Source organism: Protopterus annectens, chromosome 6.part1, assembly GCF_019279795.1.
Source record: "Protopterus annectens isolate FY-2018-M chromosome 6.part1, PAN1.0, whole genome shotgun sequence".
NCBI classification, from domain to species: Eukaryota; Metazoa; Chordata; order Ceratodontiformes; family Protopteridae; genus Protopterus; species Protopterus annectens.
The window spans coordinates 77,814,873-77,838,915 of NC_056738.1; the positions used below are offsets into that span (position 1 = coordinate 77,814,873).

The 24,043-nt window shown below is 37.7% G+C and overlaps 1 protein-coding gene across 1 annotated transcript in view; it reads left to right on the top strand.

Moving 5' to 3' along the window:
* Window positions 1–4,700: 4,700 nt before the first annotated feature.
* Window positions 4,701–24,043, top strand: part of MYO3B (myosin IIIB) — a 2,630,788-nt gene continuing 2,611,445 nt past the window's right edge. The window contains exons 1-2 of the mRNA XM_044075508.1: window positions 4,701–4,804; window positions 5,605–5,760. Of these exons, the coding sequence (XP_043931443.1) occupies window positions 5,690–5,760 (71 nt within the window). The 5' untranslated portion in view covers window positions 4,701–4,804; window positions 5,605–5,689. The remainder of the gene's footprint in view (window positions 4,805–5,604; window positions 5,761–24,043) is intronic.

Genomic DNA, 24,043 nt, shown 5'->3' on the forward strand with positions numbered 1-24,043 from the left:
CAGGAGATACTTGTCAATGAAGCCTGGCAGTTCATATATTATTAGAGCACAAGAACATTTTAGTACCCCTGAATGTAACATACTGTACTACAGCCAAAGGACTGAATCAGCCTAAATTACATTCTAACCCTCCTTAGTGACTTATGGGTACACTTACTGGCAAACGCCCTTCAGCTCATACAAGTCCTTGTCAAAATTCTCAACAATTCCCTGCAAATGGACCCAGCTGAGAGAGCTGCCATGTTCACCTTCATTTTATTTTTTTACCAGCACATAAACAGCTGCATAGAAAAGTCCATATCTGTCCATCCTGAATAAAATGGTGAATTCAGGAACAAACCACTCTGGTGAAACTGCCCTATTAATAAAGTGTGTAGCAGAAGGAATATCATGAAAAGTTGTTAGATGTGCTCATTTCCCTACCTCAGGACCACACTGACTGGAACTTGAGTACTAATAGAAAATATAAAGTAGGGGAAGGACTTAATGTCGCCCCAGATACCAAGGAGACTGCAAATCTTCTTCAGTTATGTCAGGATGTTAATGAGTGATGTTCAATAATGCACTGGCTGATCCATACTAATATTACACATGAAAAGCATAAGGATCTAGCTAATATATTAGCAGTCAAATTTACTGCTAACTTCACCCCACCTACCCACATTGTTGCCCCTGTTATCCCTGAATATTTAGTTTCCACTGAAATCATCTTGGAAAAAGTCTTAGAATGCATGTCAATGGCTAAAGATAATACTTCTGTGAGACCAGATAACATACCAGGCTGCATTCTCATTAATGCCAGACACACAAGAACTGAGCCTGCACTTAAATTCTTCAACCTTTACCTTTCCATAAGGTATATATCCGATGCCTGGAGAAGAGTCACTGTAACTCCTCTACACAAGGGTGGTTCCACTACAAACCCAGGTCATTATAAGCCCATCAGCCTCAACAGTCTTATATGAGAAGCCATAGAAAGTATCCTAGTACAAGTCATTTATGCATCCATAGGCAACTTATCTGATCTAGATGCCACTCAGTTGGTTTTGTGAAGGGCAGGCCCTGTCTTCTAAACCTAGTAAACGTCATTGAAAGGGTTACACAGGATATGCACAGTGGTCACTCTGTGCACTCTGCTTATCTTGACTTGGCCAAGGCTTTTAAGTATCCCTCATCCTGGTAATACTGAAAGAGTCTGTTGTTACCTAACTTCTGCAGGAAGACTATGCAAGCAGGCTAGACCTAATTTGGAGAAAGCCTTTTCTGCAATGGTTGTGCAGAAATGGAGTCTCTTTCGGATTAATGCATTTTCATTGGAACTTTAACATACACTTAATGATTCATGTCAAAATCTTTGCAGATGAAGGACAACATGCATGTTAATTAATTCATTTCAGAAAAAGAAAATACCAAGATGTGCTTCCCTAACTGTAACGGGTACTTAGTATTTTGGGAAATAAAATGACGGGTGGTGGATTCAGTTAAAAATAAAATGTCATATTTTGTTTGCAATGATCTGGTGTATTGTAATATTTACAGAGGCATTTAAAGAAGCGACAGTAGGCTGGTGGCATTCTAATTAGAGCAGCAGTATAGATTTTGCGGATGCTATTCTTGCTTCAGAGAGAGCAGGTTGAAAATTCTGCAGCACTGGTTTACCTGGTGAGGCATGCTATCCTTAATTCTTATAGAGTGTTGTTTGAATGACAGAGTTTGACCTAATTGTTTGTACTCGAACTTAGTTAATTACGTTCCCAAGAGGATATCTAAGTGTACCTTGAATATAATTAGACAATTTTGAGATGTTGCCAAAATTATGACTGTAGTTTTCCTGTTGTTGTTTGTATATTTATTTTGTGTTATCGAGTCCTACTAAAGCTTGCTTGCTTGCAGGTGATTTTTGCAAACTGGTGGCTGTTTTTTAGAATTTTAAAAAGGACTTTTGCCTATGACGTCATTCCCTCACTGCTCTGTGTGGGACGAGTTTAGCTCACAGAGTAAGAGAATGTGCTGCAGTGTGGGAAGAAAATGCAGCCACATTCATAGTGACTTCAGGTCACTTTGGTATCACACAGAGAATGAAGACCTAGTGGTTTTGCAGTTTCTCCTTCATAGTTAACACCAATAAGATGGATATAACTCTGACGTTATGATTTTCTGATGCAGTGACTACTTCTCAAAGATCTGCCATTATGAAAAAAACAATTATAGCTGAACGAAGGCCCCAGACCTGTAGTACCAACCTCTCAGCTGTCTCAGACTTTGAGTCCAATTTTACGTCTGTCCCTCTTAATCACTCCTAACATTGGTAACTTTTGGTGACAATGATTACAGCTATAGACTTATTTTACTTAAGAAAATGGATATTAATTCACATTCTGTTTTTCTGTCAATGTTTCAGGTTAATAGTAATAATATTTTAAAAGTGTCCTTGATTATTTCTGGATTTGTCCCTTATTATGCTGAGTCTTGTCCCTTATTAATTGAAAACTATGACTTGCATAAATTGTTACATCAAGTTGTGGGATACAGTGCTGCCAATTATAAGCTAAAAAGGTTCTTTTATTTAGCAAGTTATGAAACCAGGAAGTTCTACAAGAACCAGATTTCATGAATTCTCATTCATTATGAAGTAGGATGTAACTGATAGAACCAAAGGCCCAATTCATAGCTATAAACAACTTTCCAGTACATAAAACAGTATCTACAGTGCTATAAATAATGTCTGTGACTTTGTAGTCAGGATAGTGAAAAAAGATATGAACTTGTGTTTACGTTTATTAGGAGCCCATAGTTACTAATATGCTCTATAGGTTGTTTATAGACTAGCTTTTCAAAAATGTTGTCATCTGTTGCCATTCTAAGGTCAGCTTATTTACAAGGCGAATGAATAAAATGAAAAAATTGTTTCTTTTTGCAAAATAAACTCAGGCACAGCAAATTAGTCTCACTTTTTTGGCAAATATATCTATTCAAATGCACTGACCTTTTTTTCTCTATCAGATGGCAGTATTCCCTTATATACAGTATTCTAACAAGTTTAGTTTAGCTCAGATGCAATGTTCCAGTATACAAAGGGTTGCAGCAAGTTGAATTCAAGTCAGATGAGGTTTCCCCTACACATTGGGTTTTGGTAAAATAGCTGGGAAGCTGAACAGAGAACACGGTGATAAAGCTAAATCTAGATTCTCGTTACACTTCCATCAGACAGGGATAAACTGAAGAACTTGTTTCTTGTACTTCCATGCAGGCAGGGAGCAGGCAGGGAGAAACAATGTACCTTAACCACTTTACCATAAATGCATGCCTTCCTCTTGATATGTGTAACTCCTAATGCAGTCCCCTTAGGACCTTCTTCATCTCCAAAGGTAAAAAATCTTGAAAGGGCATCACCCACCAGCCACCACTGTACTGCTATATCTATATCTTTGTTTATCTATTGTGTGTATATTTATAGACATATTCATGCAGGAGAACAGCTGTGGTCTGGAGGTAAAGTTTAGAAACATTCAAGTAACAGACTTATGACTGTAATATACATGTAAAACCCTTATCAGGGACAGACTACTTTGAGACTTGGAGAAAAAATATACAGTGCCAGTCTTGCTTAATTCAGTGAGAGCTGTATAGCAGAACATAATCTGACAGGGACCAACTACTTGAGATGTCATCTCTGTGAGGAGATTTTATTAATGACACACTTGTAGATTTATAACTAACCATAGAATAAGAAGGAGTTTTGAGGTCTGGGACTGATGACTGTTTTAGAGGACCAATATATTGTACTGTAAGCTGATATGCGACAAATAAGCTTTTAGAAGGTGTAATGTGGGAGGTACAGCATACCACAGGCTCATTTTTCATGGGGGCATATATTCATTGGCACAGAATGAATTAAGTGAAGCAGTTGTATGCAGACAAGAATGGCAGCTATCTGAAGCAGGCTGCATATATTATGGCCACAGTGATAAGATGTTGATATCATGTTTGGTGTCTTTTTTCTAAATAACGAAGCAACAAGTTTATGTTGATAAAATATAATGTTGAACTAATGCTAGCATAAAGGAGCAGCTCTAGAATGGAGGTGATTTCAGCACGCTGTTACTTAATACAGATTGTAATAGCAAGTCAAAACAGAAAAAAGTGAAACAAAAGAATTACATTATAGAATTCCCTTCTCTTCTTCTGTTTCCAGAAGTGCAGGGCAAAATATTACAATAAAGGTGTTTAGATAATTGTAAAATATATTCAGGGATGCAAAAGAAAGGAAAACAGACACACACACACACACACACACACACACACACACACACACACACACACACACACACACACACACACACACACACACACAGAGAGAGAAAAAAAAACAAAAAAAGCCAGACACAGAGGCATCTGCCAGTGTTTCTGTGAATAATGACACCTGTTGCATTTGGAAGAGATGATTTTCTCTCATCCTGTCTATGTGAAATTAGCTGCTCATGTCACACAAAAGGCATATTTATGATGCTAGTACTGCCATGTTTGAGTGTACCACTGAGAATGTGGGGAAACATCCTCCTGTAACAAGGTGAGACAAAGTCATTAAGTGGTTAAGGGGTACTAGCCAGCTTTATTGTAACAGAAGACATATTACGATTTATGGTTTCATGTGCTGCAGACAGAAATCACAAAGAAGCAGTCAGCAGTAGCTCTCGAGGACACCAGAGCTACACCAGAGCTATCAGAAGGAGTAGAAGCTGCAGACACCTAACTGAAGACGTAAGGTAGACCAGTGTCACAGCCAGACAACTTTGTAGGAGTGGTGAGATGACTCTCTGGTTAACTCTCTAGCTACAACAGTTTTGCATTATGAAATGGCACTGGATATAAGATGGGACATTAAAGTAATTGCAGATGAGAGGTTCTCACATTTAAGGCATTATATACTGTGGTAGTCATTTAAAAAATATGTTTGAAGCAGTAATGCAGATACACAGTTAATGAGAACAGCTTGCAATCTGTCTGAATTTGAATAACAAATAGTTGTGTTGTATTGAGATACATTTAAAAGTTTGTTTTGCTTTTGTTTACAACAGTACAGTGCTGATTTCTTATAAAACAATATGGTGCAACATAAACAATACAGTATGTCCAAACTATGTTATGTGTCTTAACCAATGCAAGGCAGAATGTTATTTATTTCAGTAACAGTCACTGTTCTTGTTTGACAAAATTTGGTGATATAATGCTAATTGAAGAGAAGTATCATGGATACTATCTGTCTGAATTGCTTATAAAAGGTATTTGCTCTTCTGTGACAATCTTAACTTAATGTTAACAAAAATGTGTTATGTACTATGCTGTTTTTTTTTTGTCACTACTAATATGCAAAATGCCCTAAAAACTTTTCTAATTTCAGAATAGGTCATTATTATCATGCAAAGGGATATAGATATGAATCTAAAAATGTGTTGGTTTAGTGGTTTAGAAATAAGTACAAAATTAGTTTGTCTTGTGTATACCTTTATTTTTTGGTTTTACAACTGTACTGAGAACATTTGAGCTGGACAGTATGAATAACATATATTAGATTATTCACTGCTAATTTTTTACCTTTTTCAGATGCCTTATCAAGGATTTTGAAAAGCGTCCATCAGTTACGCATCTACTAGAACATCCATTCATAAAACAAGCCCATGGTAAAGATATGGCTCTACAACATCAGCTTGCCCAGCTACTGCATACACAGCGGCAAAGTGGCTCTGTGTCCAAAACCAGGTATGGACAACAACTTAATGTTCTACAGAGCTAAACTCTGAGGACAGACTGATAATTATACAAACCCTTCTGGGCAGTAATGGTTTTCCTGTTAGGAACTCTATGCTTATCAACTGTAGCTTTCAGAAAACTATAACTTGATACAGTTAAGCCACTTGTATCTAATTTCTCAGAACTTCTCAGAATGTTAAAACATTTTGCTTGATGTTATAACTGTATAACATATGTAGAAAAAGTATATTTTCTTAATGTTAAACTGTGGAGACAAAGATGTATGTACATTCGGTGAGACATGTGGTAGAGCAAATTAATTAAGCTATTTAAAGCACCCAAATAAATCATGAAGTGCAGGAAATACATCTCACTTATTTAGTGTATGTAAATCTATATTTTTAAAACACTTTTATTTTATCAGTTTACTCAAATGTTCCCTGTCTAGAAACTGTAAACCACTGGCATGGAGATGCTTACGTATCCCAGAACTTTGTAAACACATCAGTATGACTTGTATTTTATAAATGCTTTCCTTAATGCACTATTAAATGCTAAAATTTTCATAGAAAAGCAGGTATTTAAGTCTTAGAACATACAAAGAAGGACTGAGTGTCATGGTCCTGTGAATTGAAATTTTTATTTTGCTAAATGGGCAATATCACATCTAAAATAAACTGCTGATGTCCTGTTACCTACTACATTCAGCCAAACGTGTTTACATGGACTTATCAGTTGTTTTGTGATACTCAAGTACTTTGCCTTTATCTGAGAATGAAATAGGAAAGGCAATGTGCTCAAGTTGCTTCTGTATTACAGAAATGCGAACCACTAGTTGAGTTCAACCTTGAACATCTGAGGAGACACAAGATTCTTCTGTGCTTTTCAAGTACGTTTTTATTTTTTCTGTCCAGTAGGTGGCAGGATTTCTCTGTTTTTAATTATCAGTGCTGCATTCTCATGCAGGCTAGCATTACTTTCTTCAGTACAGAAACATAATACCCAAGCTACTTGTAATCAAACATGTTTTTGCTAGTACTATTAATCCTAGCAATTAGACAAATCATTACTTATTAAAAAGCTGCACCTTGAGCCTTTACAGGTCTAGTATTATGCCTTTGTTTATAGAATGTAGCATTTCAAAGGAATGCTGAGGTACAGGCTTTTGGCTATAGTGCCCTTTAATATGAAACATAACAGGACAAACTGGCAGACAAAGCATAACTGTAAAATGAAACACTTGAAAAGGCTGTCAGGCAAGTGTGCAAGTTAATGATGTGACACTCTGGAATTTGTATGCATATTAGAGCTGTAAGGTAATGCATGCGGTGGTGGTGCTGCGGTAGCATTGTTGCCTCACAGTGTAGACGCTGTCTGGTTCGATTCTCAGCTAGAGCGTCTTCTGCATGGAGACATGCGTGAATGGGCATACCTTCGTTGAAGATTGTGCATCAGGGCTGGTAACTCGGCACATAAAAATCAACTACCAATTATTAGCGGACTGGAGTTCCGCTGTGGCGACCCCTAACCGGGAAAAGCCGAAAGACACAACATTAGAGCTGTAAGGTTATTCACACAGGAACCAATACCAAACTGAAGCAAATGTTGGCAACACAAAACCAGAAAACCAAACCAACACCGGGTAAAAACAGGCGCCAATAAATATCCAAAAGACGTACGGAAAAAACTCAGGTTTAATGTAGTCAGTTAACGCTGTAAATCACAATGACACTCGTTTTCATTACTAAAAGTAACTTCATCAGACAACATGACTAGTTAATGACTCTTTATATATTGGTATCAATTGGAAATACCAATTAAAACAATAAACTCTTAAAGAAACATATCAAAAACACATATTTGTTAAAATCAAATGCACATATAAATAAAAAACTGTATATATTAAAATTCATTTGTTGAATACTCTGACTGTGTGCGAATGCATATAGAATATTTTGATGTATATGCATGTCTAAAAAGTCTTTTAAGCAGATATTTAAAAACCTGTGAACATAAAAATCCCTCACTACCTATATATTAATAGCTTTAAGCTTTAGTATAGGTTTGATGGATATATATTCGTTAAGCCCAGGTTCCTTGTTAGCTTCCAGTTTTATTTGCCAGGTGGTCTCCCTCTGCTCAAGTATAGTCTGCCACGGCCCGCCCCTAGAATCCTGTTGAACACTATCCAACACAAAAAATGAAAATTTGGCTTTAGAACATGATTGTATGTGTTTGTATAAAGCATTTGTGTGGTGTCCTTTTTGCATTTCATATGTGTGTTCATAAATTCTACGTTTAAGAGAGCGCTCGGTCTTTCCCACGTAGTATGCTGGGCATGAGGTACACATGGCCAAATACACCACTCTTTGGCTGTTACAATTATAATAGGCTTTTGCTTTAAGTGTTTTGTTTTTGGCTGCTAAAAAAACTTCTTCAACATTGGCAATGTACGAACATTGTACACAAGATCCGCATTTGAAAGTACCCTTGCGTGATCTGAAGGAAAATTGTCGAAAAGGTCCCTTCTCCAAAATACTTTTAATGTTATTTCCTTTACGGAAAACTGACTTTATTTCCTTACCATGCAACCTAGTTAGGTCAGTGACCTGAGAAAAGGTTTCCCATTCCCTACTAATAATGTCTCTGATTTTGCCAGAATTGGAACTGTATTGAGTAATAAATGCCTTGGTATATTCTGAATGGGATGTTGTTTGAATAGTAGTGTTTTCCCCATGCCCTAGACCCAATATAGGTCGAAACCTATCTTCTCTTTCATTTTTTACTTGTTCACAAATATTACATACAAAGTCCCTGGGATAGCCTCTATCTTGAAATAGAGTACTCAAATTTTCACACTCGTCCAGAAAGTCCTGTTCATTAGATGTCATTCTGGAGATTCTGACAAATTGGCCCTTAACGATCCCCTTCTTCTGATATGTAGGATGTGAACTACCATAATGTATATAACTGTTGGAGAACGTAGGCTTTCTATATACTTTTGATTTAAACTGGTGGTCATGGTCAATACTAAGCAGTACATCCAAATATTCCACCCTGTCCACAGTGACTTTGTATGTAAATGTAAGGAAATTTGTAGTATTAGTCAAATATTCCATAAAATCTGTAATGAGACCATCTGGTCCTGTCCAAAAAATACAGATATCATCCAGGAACCTGTAGTACGCTACCCAGTGAGTACTGAAAGGGCTGTTGAACACATATTTATTTTCCCAAATAGACAGTATTATGTCTGCATATGTTGGAGCACAATTTGCTCCCATGGCCACTCCTGATATTTGTTTGTAGAACTCTCCTGAAAAATAGATGAAATTATTGTACAGGACTAGTTCCATAAGTTGCAAAATGACGAAATTGTCATTATTGCTGGATGTAGGGTTAGATGCTAAGGCCTCCTCCAGCCATAACAAGCCTGTTTCATGGGGTATTACTGAGAAAAGATCCACTATGTCTATTGTCAAAAACCTCAAAGTAGGACTCCATAGCTCTGGGGTAATTTGTCTAAGGAATTCCCAGGAGTCCTTAAGCATATGGCTGGTTTTAGGCCAAAGACTTTTAAGCTTGTAATCCAAATATTTAGAAAGCGGTGAAATTTTGGACCCTTGTGCTGCCACTATAGGCCTCATAGGAGGATCCCGTACATCCTTATGTACCTTGGGTACACCAAATATAGTGGGCACCCTGGGTTGTGAATTATCCAAAAAGATGTAAGTACTATAGTCAATGGCTTCTTGGTCCAAAAGGTCCTTTATGGCCAAGTCAATCCGCTGATGGGCTATATTAATTTCATTGAGTGAAACTGGACAGTACCTGGCCTCATTCTTTAAAATGGTATTCATTTTACCCTCATAGATAACCTGATCCATAATGACCGTTCCACCCCCTTTGTCAGGTTCCATGACTCTGACATTTGCATCCTGTTGTAAATCATGCAACAAAGTACTCTCAGAGACTGTGAGATTAGGGATATATCTAGCCCTTTCACAGTGACGCCTGACCTGTTGTTCTATCCTGTTCTCAAGATTTCTGAGTTGGGGATGTAATGGGGGGTTATACATACTACTTCTATGAGGTTCTACTGGTAAAGAACCATTATTGTTGCCCATTAAATACTCAAGATTAACTTTCCTAATAAAAAGTTTGAGATCAATGATAACTTGGGTAATACTACTGCTAGTAGACGGTACATATTTGAAACCTTTGGTAAAAAGTTCAAAATAAGTATCATGTATACTTAAAGAACTGTAGTTGTAAATAGTATATCCACCCTTCCTACATATAGGATCTATGAAACTGTTGTAGTCGGAGGTGGAACCAGATTCAGTGTTGTCTATTCCCAAAATTGGGCCTGAGTCAGGTGTTGATTCCCCCTGTTCCTGTATGTCTCCCTGCGTGGGTGGCCCTGGGGGGAAAAAGACTGTTCTGTATGTGTTTTACGCTGATTTCTAATTCTTTCAGACCTCCTGGGTAGGGGTTCAGTTCCCTGCATATGACCTATTTCCTGTTCATTGTTGTAGGAAATATCCTCACCATGATTCACAGGCTGTAGGTTAGTCTGTCTTCTATCAATACTAGAATGAGGTATGGGGTAAGGACACCCTTCCTCATATTCCCTCATGTCTCTTAACAACTTCTTGTGTTTTCTCTGTAAAATAACAGCACATTTATTGTCAATTTCCTTCCTAATTTGATAATATTTTAGATATTCAACTTCCACATGAAACATGAGGTCAGAAGTAACAGCATCATTGTATTTAATAATATCTTTGTCCAACATCGCTATTTCAGAATCATTTTTCTTAACTATAGCTCGCACAATGTCCAAACCACATTTGTCAAAAGCTAAAACCAAGTCCGAGTGAAAATCACTGCCAGCCAACACATTGCTAGGATATTTGAAGACCCGTAGGCCCTTAGGAACAATGTTTTTATTGAGGCATTCATTGAGGTACAAATATTCACACAGGAACACATCCACAAATCGAGAAAGAGGCAAGGCAAAAAGGCAATGCATATGAAGCATAAAGCTCAGCTCCAGATTTGGGAGCTCTGAAGGGCTGGCGAAATGCAAGTGTGCAGTTACTGATGCAGCTGCGTTTTCGAGTTTGACAGTAAGCCGTGAACGCATATGTCCGTACTGATGTATAAAAATCGTTCTATCCTACTATTAAAATTGAAAAAATGGAGTAAAGTCATCTAGTATCACCATCTGAATAACCACACTGCATTATGGTACAATAAGGAACTGTGGTATGACATGTAAAGAAACTGCTCTAACTTAAAATCACTAAAAATTGTCTCCTGTTGCAAAAATAGTAAGGGAGTTCAGCACTGGCATCAGACAATGTCTAAAAGGATAGTGCATGTTACTCAGCAGCTAGGATTCATAGTTTGATCTCTTTGGTTTGGCAATTGAAACGTTGCTACAATATATGACATTTAATTGCCTGTGCTAAGTAATAATTATATAATCTATAGCTTTATTTGCTACAAGGTAAGTGGGTTGGTCTTCAGACCTGTTTCAGCCACAACCAAGGGGCTTTACCTATTATTTTTAATAATAAATTCCAACACTGTCCAAATCATAGGCTTGTTGCTTCCATACAGTATGGTTCTATCATAACAAAAAAATCTGTGTAACACAACCTTACAAGAATCTTTTAAGACCTTACCCCTTCTACTCCAAAGGTAAGACTTGACAAACCGTCATGAGCCTATGCCACAACAATTTCTTAATGCCTGACTTTTGTCATAAAGGTAGGGCCCAAAGAAAATTCTATGAACTGTTTTTCCTCATTTCATTTGTGTACGTCTCACAAACTCTGCAATTCCTTCTATTTTATAGCATTTACTAAATACTTCACCTACAAGTTTTTATTTATTTATTTATTTTGTTTTACATTTGTTAACTGGGTAGTGCCTGATTGGGCCAAGGAGCCCGTTTTCAGAAGAGACCCGGGGAGAAAAGCTCCACATTCAATAACATTGTAAAGATAATACAAAATCATAAAATCATAACATTACATACATATAATAATAAGCTTGAACATGTATATTCCAGAAGTCCAGAGATAAAAATTAGGATGTGAGCAGCATTGCAGATAGTAAAATAGCAATGAGTGAAACTAATTGACAGAGAAGCCTCTATGGTGTCAGCAGCTGTAGCACACTTAAAATGTGCATTGTTTACTGCATACTAACACATTTTAAAATGGGCTAGATCCAGAGATAAGGTTGCTTAGAGAGGAGAAAGAGCAAAGTAAAAAGGGAGGGGATTGATTATCCAGGAAAACAGCAGGAGCAAATCCACCTGGATTTGAGATGTTCCCTAGTTTTAGTTTTAAAGGAAAAGTAGTTGGGAGTGTTTTGAATGTGTTGGAGAGAGCATTCCAGGCCATAGCTATTTTATTAGAGTTGAGACAGTCGCCATGGTAGTGTATGTGACAATGTATACACATCTGCATTTTTAAGATTGTGAACAGTTGAGCATTCTAAAGTGTCTCTCTTAAACAATAAACTGCAAAATGAAGATATCTGATAATGTAGTCCTATGATATATTTACTTTTTTGGGTAGCAGCATTTTCTGGCCATGCATATTAATAATAGACAGTTAACCATTTTAAATACATTTATTTCACTTTTTAGCTTGAAAGTACTTAAAAGTATTCTGCTGCTTTTGAGCTTTTCATGTTACATTTAACTTGTGCAATAAAATTAATTTGGTTCAGAAATTTACTTGGAAGGGCTATGCAATCCCTTGCAGAGTGTTGGTATCAGGACCATCACATTTATGGTTAAAACCAGTGTTAACCAAGAATGGAAGTATCTTAATTAGGACTCTCTTATTTACTTTTATTGTGAAAATTTTGACACACTTCCATGCCAGAACAAAATCTCTGAGCAGACTTCCTTAATTTATAGCCACAGTGCAATGTCATTTCAACTAAATCATCATAACTCCATAAGACCACTTCAATGGAATTGAACACATTACCAAACTCTGTTACTCATTTTGTGTTAGGGATCATGTGAGACCATCAGAATCTCAGAAGTAGTGAAAAGCTCAACTGCACTTGCTAGGTAAATGCTGGCTCTGTCTATAAACTGACACCACAAATTGTTCCAGGATAAGTCATTTGACAGTAAGTGAAGCAGACCTGTTAGATTCTGCATATATTGTGAATACGTATTATTTCCATTGTCACTTACAGATGTTTTAAGAAAGCATGTATCAAAATTATATCTCGTGCTCAGTGTCAGTATGATGCTTTAACTGTTACGTCAGTTTTACCGAACTGCCATTTTTGTACAGAATAAGAGGTACCTGTCTGATTAAAATGCTGGTGGATTGCTTGTGTTAATGACATTACTGAATGGCATTACTGCGTAGACAGACATGTGCATGAAAAAACACGCAAAGTGGTTATTTTACCAATTTTTAGCTGTTCAGCCATACAAATTACATTTTAATAAAAATGAAAAAGTTTAATCCACTTGTTAAAAATATTCTTTGAAACAAAAACATACATTCGCCATGGGACCTCATAATGTTCCAAGGTGACTGTTGAACAGTGCTAAACATGTGCTGCTGGGCCCACTCCTACAACTATTCAACCTGAGCTTATATTCTGGCTTTTTCCCCCACAATATGGCAGACAGCAGTTGTCATGCCACTTCACAAGAATAGCCCCACCATGGACCCTTGGAATTACAAACTCATCAGCCTGACTTGCCTCATCTGCAAGGCCAATGAATGGAACATGACAGGCCTGACAAACTATGACATAACTAATCTTATAAGACTTGATACTCAGCAGTTTGGCTTTAAGGGTAACTCAAGCCATAGACTGTAGTCACACACACAGTGCATCATACCTTCACCTTGCCAAGGCATTTAATAGTACACAACATGGCAACATCATCTGTAAGCTAAATGTGCTCTAAACTGATCGCCTATGCAGTTAGATGGACAGGCAATTGGATTAGGGACACAACCTCACTGCAAGTATGGCTGGCTTGTCTTAATGAAGTTAGCCACTGGGGTATAAGAGGGATCTGTGATAGGACCTCAGCTATATGGTATATATCCCTTTGACCTCCAAATGAAAAACAGAAAACTCTAAGCAAGTTTGCAGATGATTGTAAAGTGGGTGTTATACTCAAATTCCCTTTTGATATGCAGAAGCTGCAAAGTGAACTTAGACATGTTAATAGCTGGTGCTCAGGAAATGGCCTTAAAACCAAATGATGATAAAGGTTTACCTTCATGTGTGCTTTTTGCACATGGGCGAACAGCAGATTTTCGAAAGGACGTTTGCAAAGTTTGCAAACGAACGCAAAATGCTTTGAATGTGCAATGAGTGAATGCACAGTGACATTCGCTCATTGCAGAATTGGCATTTTGGGGCGGATTGCACTATAGTGGGGATCGGAAAATGGACCCTTTCCCCCACTGTAGTGCGATATTGGAGGTAGTATATTAAAGTGGGGGGGGTGTGGGGGGCACAAGGGGGCTTGCCCCCCTGCATTACACTTTATTACATTTCTTATTCAACATTTGTGTTCGAAAATCAGCAAATCTGCTTTTCGATTTGCTGATTTTCTAACATTGGAAACTGTTGTGGTTTTGTTTTTCGTGGTTACGATTCGCTCATATGAGCAATCGCATGAGTGAGTTTCGCCTATGTAAAGGTAAACCGATAAAAAATCAATATCATTGCTATTGATGCACGAAGTCTCCACCCAGCTTGTAGTATAGAAAACACCGCACTCCAAAATGAAGCTATGTGAGACCTTGGAACATGGGTAGATTATTCCCTCTCCTTTGCTCCTCAAGTTGCAACAATAGCTAGGGAATCCTTCTATGTGGCACAGCTGATCAGAAAAAGGTATGTCCTCTAGATCCAAAGAAGTCCTTACTCCTCTATACTCTGCACTGGTCAGGCCCATCACTGAATACAATGCTTCATGTGGGATACATCTTATTAAACATAAGAAGCCATTTGAGAGACCTCAAAAGTTCCTGACAAAAGATTATGGGCCTCCAAAGAGAGGCTGGAGGCCTTGTCCCTGTGTTCAGTGTCTTATAAACTCCTTTGAGGTCATTAGGGATCCTGTAGTCCTAAACCGTATTGCTTCCCAAATCAAACAGTCCAATGAACACTAGGACTAGAGATCAGAAATTGCTTCAGCACTTAAACAATGTTTTTATTGAGGCATTCATTGAGGTACAAATATTCACACAGGAACACATCCGCAAATCAAGAAAGAGGCAAGGCAAAAAGGCAATGCATATGAAGCATAAAGCTCAGCTCCAGATTTGGGAGCTCTGAAGGGCTGGTGAAATGCAAGTGTGCAGTTACTGATGCACCTGCATTTTAGAGTTTGACAGTAAGCCATGAATGCATATGTCCGTACTAATGTATACAAATTGTTCTATCCTACTATTAAAAATGAAAAAAATGGAGTAAAGTGATCTAGTTACTTTATCACCATCTGAATAACCACACTGCATTATGGTACAATAAGGAACTGTGGTATGACATGTAAAGAAACTGCTCTAACTTAAAATCACTAAAAATTGTCTCCTGTTGCAAAAATAGTAAGGGAGTTCAGCACTGGCATCAGACAATGTCTAAAAGGATAGTGCATGTTACTCAGCAGCTAGGATTCATAGTTTGATCTCTTTGGTTTGGCAATTGAAACGTTGCTACAATATATGACATTTAATTTCTGTGCTAAGTAATAATTTTATAATCTATAGCTTTATTTGCTACAAGGTAAGTGGGTTGGTCTTCAGACCTGTTTCAGCCACAACCAAGGGGCTTTACCTATTATTTTTAATAATAAATTCCAACACTGTCCAAATCATAGGCTTGTTGATTCCATACACTATGGTTCTATCATAACAAAAAAATCTGTGTAACACAACCTTAGAAGAATCTTTTAAGACCTTACCCCTTCTACTCCAAAGGTAAGACTTGACAAACCGTCACGAGCCTATGCCACAACAATTTCTTAATGCCTGACTTTTGTCATAAAGGTAGGGCCCAAAGAAAATTCTATGAACTGTTTTTCCCCCATTTCATTTGTGTACGTCTCACAAACTCTGCAATTCCTTCTATTTTATAGCATTTACTAAATACTTCACCTACAAGTTTTTATTTATTTATTTATTTTATTTTACATTTGTTAACTGGGTAGTGCCTGATTGGGCCAAGGAGCCCGTTTTCAGAAGAGACCCGGGGAGAAAAGCTCCACATTCAATAACATTGTAAAGATAATACAAAATCATAAAATCATAACATTACATACATATAATAATAAGCTTGAACATGTATATTCCAGAAGTCCAGAGATAAAAATTAGGATGTGAGCAGCATTGCAGATAGTAAAATAACAATGAGTGAAACTAATTGACAGAGAAGCCTCTATTGTGTCATCAGCTGTAGCACACTTAAAATGTGCATTGTTTACTGCATACTAACAATTTTTAAAATGGGCTAGATCCAGAGATAAGGTTGCTTAGAGAGGAGAAAGAGCAAAGTAAAAAGGGATTGGATTGATTATCCAGGAAAACAGCAGGAGCAAATCCACCTGGATTTGAGATGTTCCCTAGTTTTAGTTTTAGAGGAAAAGTAGTTGGGAGTGTTTTGAATGTGTTGGGGAGAGCATTCCAGGCCATAGCTATTTTATTAAAGTTGAGACAGTTGCCATGGTAGTGTATGTGACAATGTATACACATCTGCATTTTTAAGATTGTGAACAGTTGAGCATTCTAAAGTGTCTCTCTTAAACAATAAACTGCAAAATGAAGATATCTGATAATGTAGTCCTATGATATATTTACTTTTTTTGGTAGCAGCATTTTCTGGCCATGCATATTAATAATAGACAGTTAACCATTTTAAATACATTTATTTCACTTTTTAGCTTGAAAGTACTTAAAAGTATTCTGCTGCTTTTGAGCTTTTCATGTTACATTTAACTTGTGCAATAAAATTAATTTGGTTCAGAAATTTACTTGGAAGGGCTATGCAATCCCTTGCAGAGTGTTGGTATCAGGACCATCACATTTATGGTTAAAACCAGTGTTAACCAAGAATGGAAGTATCTTAATTAGGACTCTCTTATTTACTTTTATTGTGAAAATTTTGACACACTGAGGTCATTCCATGCCAGAACAAAATCTCTGAGCAGACTTCCTTAATTTATAGCCACAGGCAATCATTGTAACTAAATCTCAAACTCCATAAGAACAGCAATGGATTGGGAAAACTACCAAACTCTGTTAATTTTGGGTTAAAGGGGTCTGTGAAGGACCTCAGCTATATGGTATATATCCCTTTGACCTCCAAATGAAAAACAGAAAACTCTAAGCAAGTTTGCAGATGATTGTAAAGTGGGTGTTATACTCAAATTCCCTTTTGATATGCAGAAGCTGCAAAGTGAACTTAGACATGTTAATAGCTGGTGCTCAGGAAATGGCCTTAAAACCAAATGATGATAAAGGTTTACCTTCATGTGTGCTTTTTACACATGGGCGAACAGCAGATGTTCGAAAGGACGTTTGCAAAGTTTGCAAACGAACGCAAAATGCTTTGAATGTGCAATGAGTGAATGCACAGTGACATTCGCTCATTGCAGAATTGGCATTTTGGGGCGGATTGCACTATAGTGGGGATCGGAAAATGGACCCTTTCCCCACTGTAGTGCGATATTGGAGGTAGTATATTAAAGTGGGGGTGTGTGGGGGGCACAAGGGGGCTTGCCCCCCTGCATTACACTTTATTACGTTTCTTATTCGACATTTGTGTTAGAAAATCAGCAAATCTGCTTTTCGATTTGCTGATTTTCTAACATTGGAAACTGTTGTGGTTTTGTTTTTCTTGGTTACGATTCGCTCATATGAGCAATCGCACGAGTGAGTTTCGCCTATGTAAAGGTAAACCGATAAAAAATCAATATCATTGCTATTGATGCACGAAGTCTCCACCCAGCTTGTAATACAGAAAACACCGCACTCCAAAATGAAGATATGTGAGACCTTGGAACATGGGTAGATTATTCCCTCTCCTTTGCTCCTCAAGTTGCAACAATAGCTAGGGAATCCTTCTATGTGGCACAGCTGATCAGAAAAGGTATGTCCTCTAGATCCAAAGAAGTCCTTACTCCTCTATACTCTGCACTGGTCAGGCCCATCACTGAATACAATGCTTCATGTGGGATACATCTTATTAAACATAAGAAGCCATTTGAGAGACCTCAAAAGTTCCTGACAAAAAAAGATTATGGGCCTCCAAAGAGAGGCTGGAGGCCTTGTCCCTGTGTTCAGTGTCTTATAAACTCCTTTGAGGTCATTAGGGATCCTGTAGTCCTAAACCTTATTGCTTCCCAAATCAAACAGTCCAATGAACACTAGGACTAGAGATCAGAAATTGCTTCAGCACTTAAACAAACCATGGTGGAGAGACAGATTTGTTACACAACTACCCCTCCCCTGGACAAACTTCCTCTCCAGATCAAACAATGTGGCACACTATCTTCCTTTAAGAAAGAACTACACAATTGAATGGGTATTCACAGATTCACTGCCTGTTGTGACTGGCCTATTGCTCCTTGAAAAAGGAGGAAACATCTAAGGGTGGGCACTGGCAAGGCATAAATGGACACATGACCAAGTTGCCCTGTACATGCTATGATTCTATGATCATGGCAGTTAAAAATCCATCTTGTTACTGAGTTAAAACAACTCCTAAGCATGATTAACAACTTAGGCAAGTCTGTTACAGATCTCTCAGTTGTGCTATGTCCATTAAATGACCAGTCAAAGAACAATGTATCCTAGTCATAGGGAAGTATTCATTCCCAATCTTTCAACAGAATTAGAGAAATGGTAACAACATCTGCAGTACTGACATACTTGGTGTCATTAAACTGATAATAGTAAGTGGTGACACTGGTAGCCATGATCAAGGGTTGGCATTACTCTAAATGGATCAACAAGTGTTTACCTCATGTTGCCTACTGCTCCATGTTGCTAATAAATGTTATTTAGAACTATTCACAGATTAAAACATAGTGCCTTGCAAGTGCATAGGCTTATAAGTAATTCTCCAGCTAATGGTAAGAAGACATCACTTCTTTGGTGCAAAGCATAATAGCGACCAGACATGTCACTACCAGAGGAGCAGGGACTCTCCCAAAGATGACCATGAGTTTCATACTGTTATCCAAGGTGTTTGAGATGGATAGCCAAATCATTGGACACAAAGAAAACATCTAGTTTTAATAAAACATCTAGTTTTTAAGTACTATGAAGTCAGAGTACAACTATCTGAGTATGATGCCTTAGTACTCTAGCAAGACACAATAATATCACCTTCATCACAACATGCCGACTATCAGAGTGTGATGTCTTACTACTCTATGTGTTGGGAGAGCATTCCAGGCCATAGCTATTTTATTAGAGTTGAGACAGTCGCCATGGTAGTGTATGTGACAATGTATACACATCTGCATTTTTAAGATTGTGAACAGTTGAGCATTCTAAAGTGTCTCTCTTAAACAATAAACTGCAAAATGAAGATATCTGATAATGTAGTCCTATGATATATTTACTTTTTTGGGTAGCAGCATTTTCTGGCCATGCATATTAATAATAGACAGTTAACCATTTTAAATACATTTATTTCACTTTTTAGCTTGAAAGTACTTAAAAGTATTCTGCTGCTTTTGAGCTTTTCATGTTACATTTAACTTGTGCAATAAAATTAATTTGGTTCAGAAATTTACTTGGAAGGGCTATGCACCCTTGCAGAGTTGGTATCAGGACCATTACATTTATGGTTAAAACCAGTGTTAACCAAGAATGGAAGTATCTTAATTAGGACTCTCTTATTTACTTTTATTGTGAAAATTTTGACACACTGAGGTCATTCCATGCCAGAACAAAATCTCTGAGCAGACTTCCTTAATTTATAGCCACAGTGCAATGTCATTTCAACTAAATCATCATAACTCCATAAGACCACTTCAATGTAATTGAACACATTACAAAACTCTGTTACTCATTTTGTGTTAGGGATCATGTGAGACCATCAGAATCTCAGAAGTAGTGAAAAGCTCAACTGCACTTGCTAGGTAAATGCTGACTGTCTATAAACTGACACCACAAATTGTTCCAGGATAAGTCATGTGACAGTAAGTGAAGCAGACCTGTTAGATTCTGCATATATTGTGAATACGTATTATTTCCATTGTCACTTGCAGATGTTTTAAGAAAGCATGTATCAAAATTATATCTCGTGCTCAGAGTCAGTATGATGCTTTAACTGTTACGTCAGTTTTACCAAACTGCCATTTTTGTACAGAATAAGAGGTACCTGTCTGATTAAAATGCTGGTGGATTGCTTGTGTTAATGACATTACTGAATGGCATTACTGCGTAGACAGACATGTGCATGAAAAAACACGCAAAGTGGTTATTTTACCAATTTTTAGCTGTTCAGCCATAAAAATTTAATTTTAATAAAAATGAAAAAGTTTAATCCACTTGTTAAAAATATTCTTCGAAACAAAAACATACATTCACCATGGGACCTCATAACGTTCCAAGGTGACTGTTGAACATTGCTAAACATGTGCTGCTGGGCCCACTCCTACAACTATTCAACCTGAGCTTATATTCTGGCTTTTTCCCCCACAATATGGCAGACAGCAGTTGTCATGCCACTTCACAAGAATAGCCCCACCATGGACCCTTGGAATTACAAACTCATCAGCCTGACTTGCCTCATCTGCAAGGCCAATGAATGGAACATGACAGGCCTGACAAACTATGACATAACTAATCTTATAAGACTTGATACTCAGCAGTTTGGCTTTAAGGGTAACTCAAGCCATAGACTGTAGTCACACACACAGTGCATCATACCTTCACCTTGCCAAGGCATTTAATAGTACACAACATGGCAACATCATCTGTAAGCTAAATGTGCTCTAAACTGATCACCTATGCAGTTAGATGGACAGGCAATTGGATTAGGGACACAACCTCACTGCAAGTATGGCTGGCTTGTCTTCATGAAGTTAGCCACTGGGGTATAAGAGGGATCTGTGATAGGACCTCAGCTATATGGTATATATCCCTTTGACCTCCACATGAAAAACAGAAAACTCTAAGCAAGTTTGCAGATGATTGTAAACTGGGTGTTATACTCAAATTCCCTTTTGATATGCAGAAGCTGCAAAGTGAACTTAGACATGTTAATAGCTGGTGCTCAGGAAATGGCCTTAAAACCAAATGATGATAAAGGTTTACCTTCATGTGTGCTTTTTGCACATGGGCGAACAGCAGATTTTCAAAGGACGCTTGCAAAGTTTGCAAACGAACGCAAAATGCTTTGAATGTGCAATGAGTGAATGCACAGTGACATTCGCTCATTGCAGAATTGGCATTTTGGGGCGGATTGCACTATAGTGGGGATCGGAAAATGGACCCTTTGCCCCACTGCAGAGAGATATTGGAGGTAGGATATTAAAGTGGGGGTGTGGGGCACAAGGGGCTTGCCCTGCATTACACTTTATTACATTTCTTATTCAATATTTGTGTTAGAAAATCAGCAAATCTGCTTTTCGATTTGCTGATTTTCTAACATTGGAAACTGTTGTGGTTTTGTTTTTCTTGGTTACGATTCGCTCATATGAGCAATCGCATGAGTGAGTTTCGCCTATGTAAAGGTAAACCGATAAAAAATCAATATCATTGCTATTGATGCACGAAGTCTCCACCCAGCTTGTAGTATAGAAAACACCGCACTCCAAAATGAAGCTATGTGAGACCTTGGAACATGGGTAGATTATTCCCTCTCCTTTGCTCCTCAAGTTGCAACAATAGCTAGGGAATCCTTCTATGTGGCACAGCTGATCAGAAAAAGGTATGTCCTCTAGATCCAAAGAAGTCCTTACTCCTCTATACTCTGCACTGGTCAGGCCCATCACTGAATACAATGCTTCATGTGGGATACATCTTATTAAACATAAGAAGCCATTTGAGAGACCTCAAAAGTTCCTGACAAAAAAAGATTATGGGCCTCCAAAGAGAGGCTGGAGGCCTTGTCCCTGTGTTCAGTGTCTTATAAACTCCTTTGAGGTCATTAGGGATCCTGTAGTCCTAAACCGTATTGCTTCCCAAATCAAACAGTCCAATGAACACTAGGACTAGAGATCAGAAATTGCTTCAGCACTTAAACAAACCATGGTGGAGAGACAGATTTGTTACACAACTACCCCTCCCCTGGACAGACTTCTTCTCCAGATCAAACAATGTGGCACACTATCTTCCTTTAAGAAAGAACTACACAACTGAATGGGTATTCACAGATTCACTGCCTGTTGTGACTGGCCTATTGCTCCTTGAAAAAGGAGGAAACATCTAAGGGTGGGCACTGGCAAGGCATAAATGGACACATGACCAAGTTGCCCTGTACATGCTATGATTCTATGATCATGGCAGTTAAAAATCCATCTTGTTACTGAGTTAAAACAACTCCTAAGCATGATTAACAACTTAGGCAAGTCTGTTACAGATCTCTCAGTTGTGCTATGTCCATTAAATGACCAGTCAAAGAACAATGTATCCTAGTCATAGGGAAGTATTCATTCCCAATCTTTCAACATAATTAGAGAAATGGTAACAACATCTGCAGTACTGACATACCTGGTGTCATTAAACTGATAATAGTAAGTGGTGACACTGGTAGCCATGATCAAGGGTTGGCATTACTCTAAATGGATCAACAAGTGTTTACCTCATGTTGCCTACTGCTCCATGTTGCTAATAAATGTTATTTAGAACTATTCACAGATTAAAACATAGTGCCTTGCAAGTGCATAGGCTTATAAGTAATTCTCCAGCTAATGGTAAGAAGACATCACTTCTTTGGTGCAGAGCATAATAGCAACCAGACATGTCACTACCAGAGGAGCAGGGACTCTCCCAAAGATGACCATGAGTTTCATAGTGTTATCCAAGGTGTTTGGGATGGATAGCCAAATCATTGGACACAAAGAAAACATCTAGTTTTAATAAAACATCTAGTTTTTAAGTACTATGAAGTCAGAGTACAACTATCTGAGTATGATGCCTTAGTACTCTAGCAAGACACAATAATATCACCTTCATCACAACATGCCGACTATCAGAGTGTGATGTCTTACTACTCTATCATAACTGAAGTGCTATGTCAAATATACTCTGTCAGGACAGAATAGTATCAGAACATGCTGAAGTGCTATGCCAAATATACTCTGTCAGGACAGAATAGTATCAGAACATGCTGAAGTGCTATGCCAAATATACTCTGTCAGGACAGAATAGTATCTGAACATGCTAAAGTGCTATGCCAAATATACTCTGTCAGGACAGAATAGTATCAGAACATGCTGAAGTGCTATGTCAAATATACTCTATCATGATAGAATAGTATCAGAACATGCTGAAGTGCTATGCCAAATATACTCTGTCAGGACAGAATAGCATCAGAACATGCTGAAGTGCTATGTCAAATATACTCTATCATGATTGAATAGTATCACAGCATGCTGAAGTGCTATGTCAAATATACTCTATCATGATAGAATTATATCAGAATATGTTGAAGTGCTATGGCAAATATACTCTGTCAGGACAGAATAGTATCAGAACATGCTGAAGTGTTATGTCAAATACACTCTTTCATGATGGAATAGTATCACAGCATGCTGAAGTGCTATGCAAATATAAGAAAGTCACCAAGGTTGTTGAGAAAGACTCAACATGTCAGAGTGATGACCAGATATAAAGGCCTTGCAAAGCTTGTGCCAAAGTACCATTTCTGCTTTGTCCCAAAACCATCTCAAAGGAGAGACCTATTAATGCTGAACCCTTTGCCACAAGGTCCTTGGCAGTTTGAGTTGCATAAATTGGATGGCAAAAACTACGTAATTGTGTGGATTATTAGTCTTTTGACATAGAAACAATATATATATATATATATATATATATATATATATATATATATATATATATATGCAATCCACTTTGATCCAACAAATAACTAGGCTCAAGACCATGTTCACAGCATCCAGTTCATGCCAACTGAGTTCCACCAGTTTGTTGATGACTGTGGATTTACTCAAACTACTTTAAATCCTCACTACCTGTAATAAAATAGCAAAGCTGAAAGTACAGTTCAAACAGCCAAAAAGATATTGGGATGACATGACCCT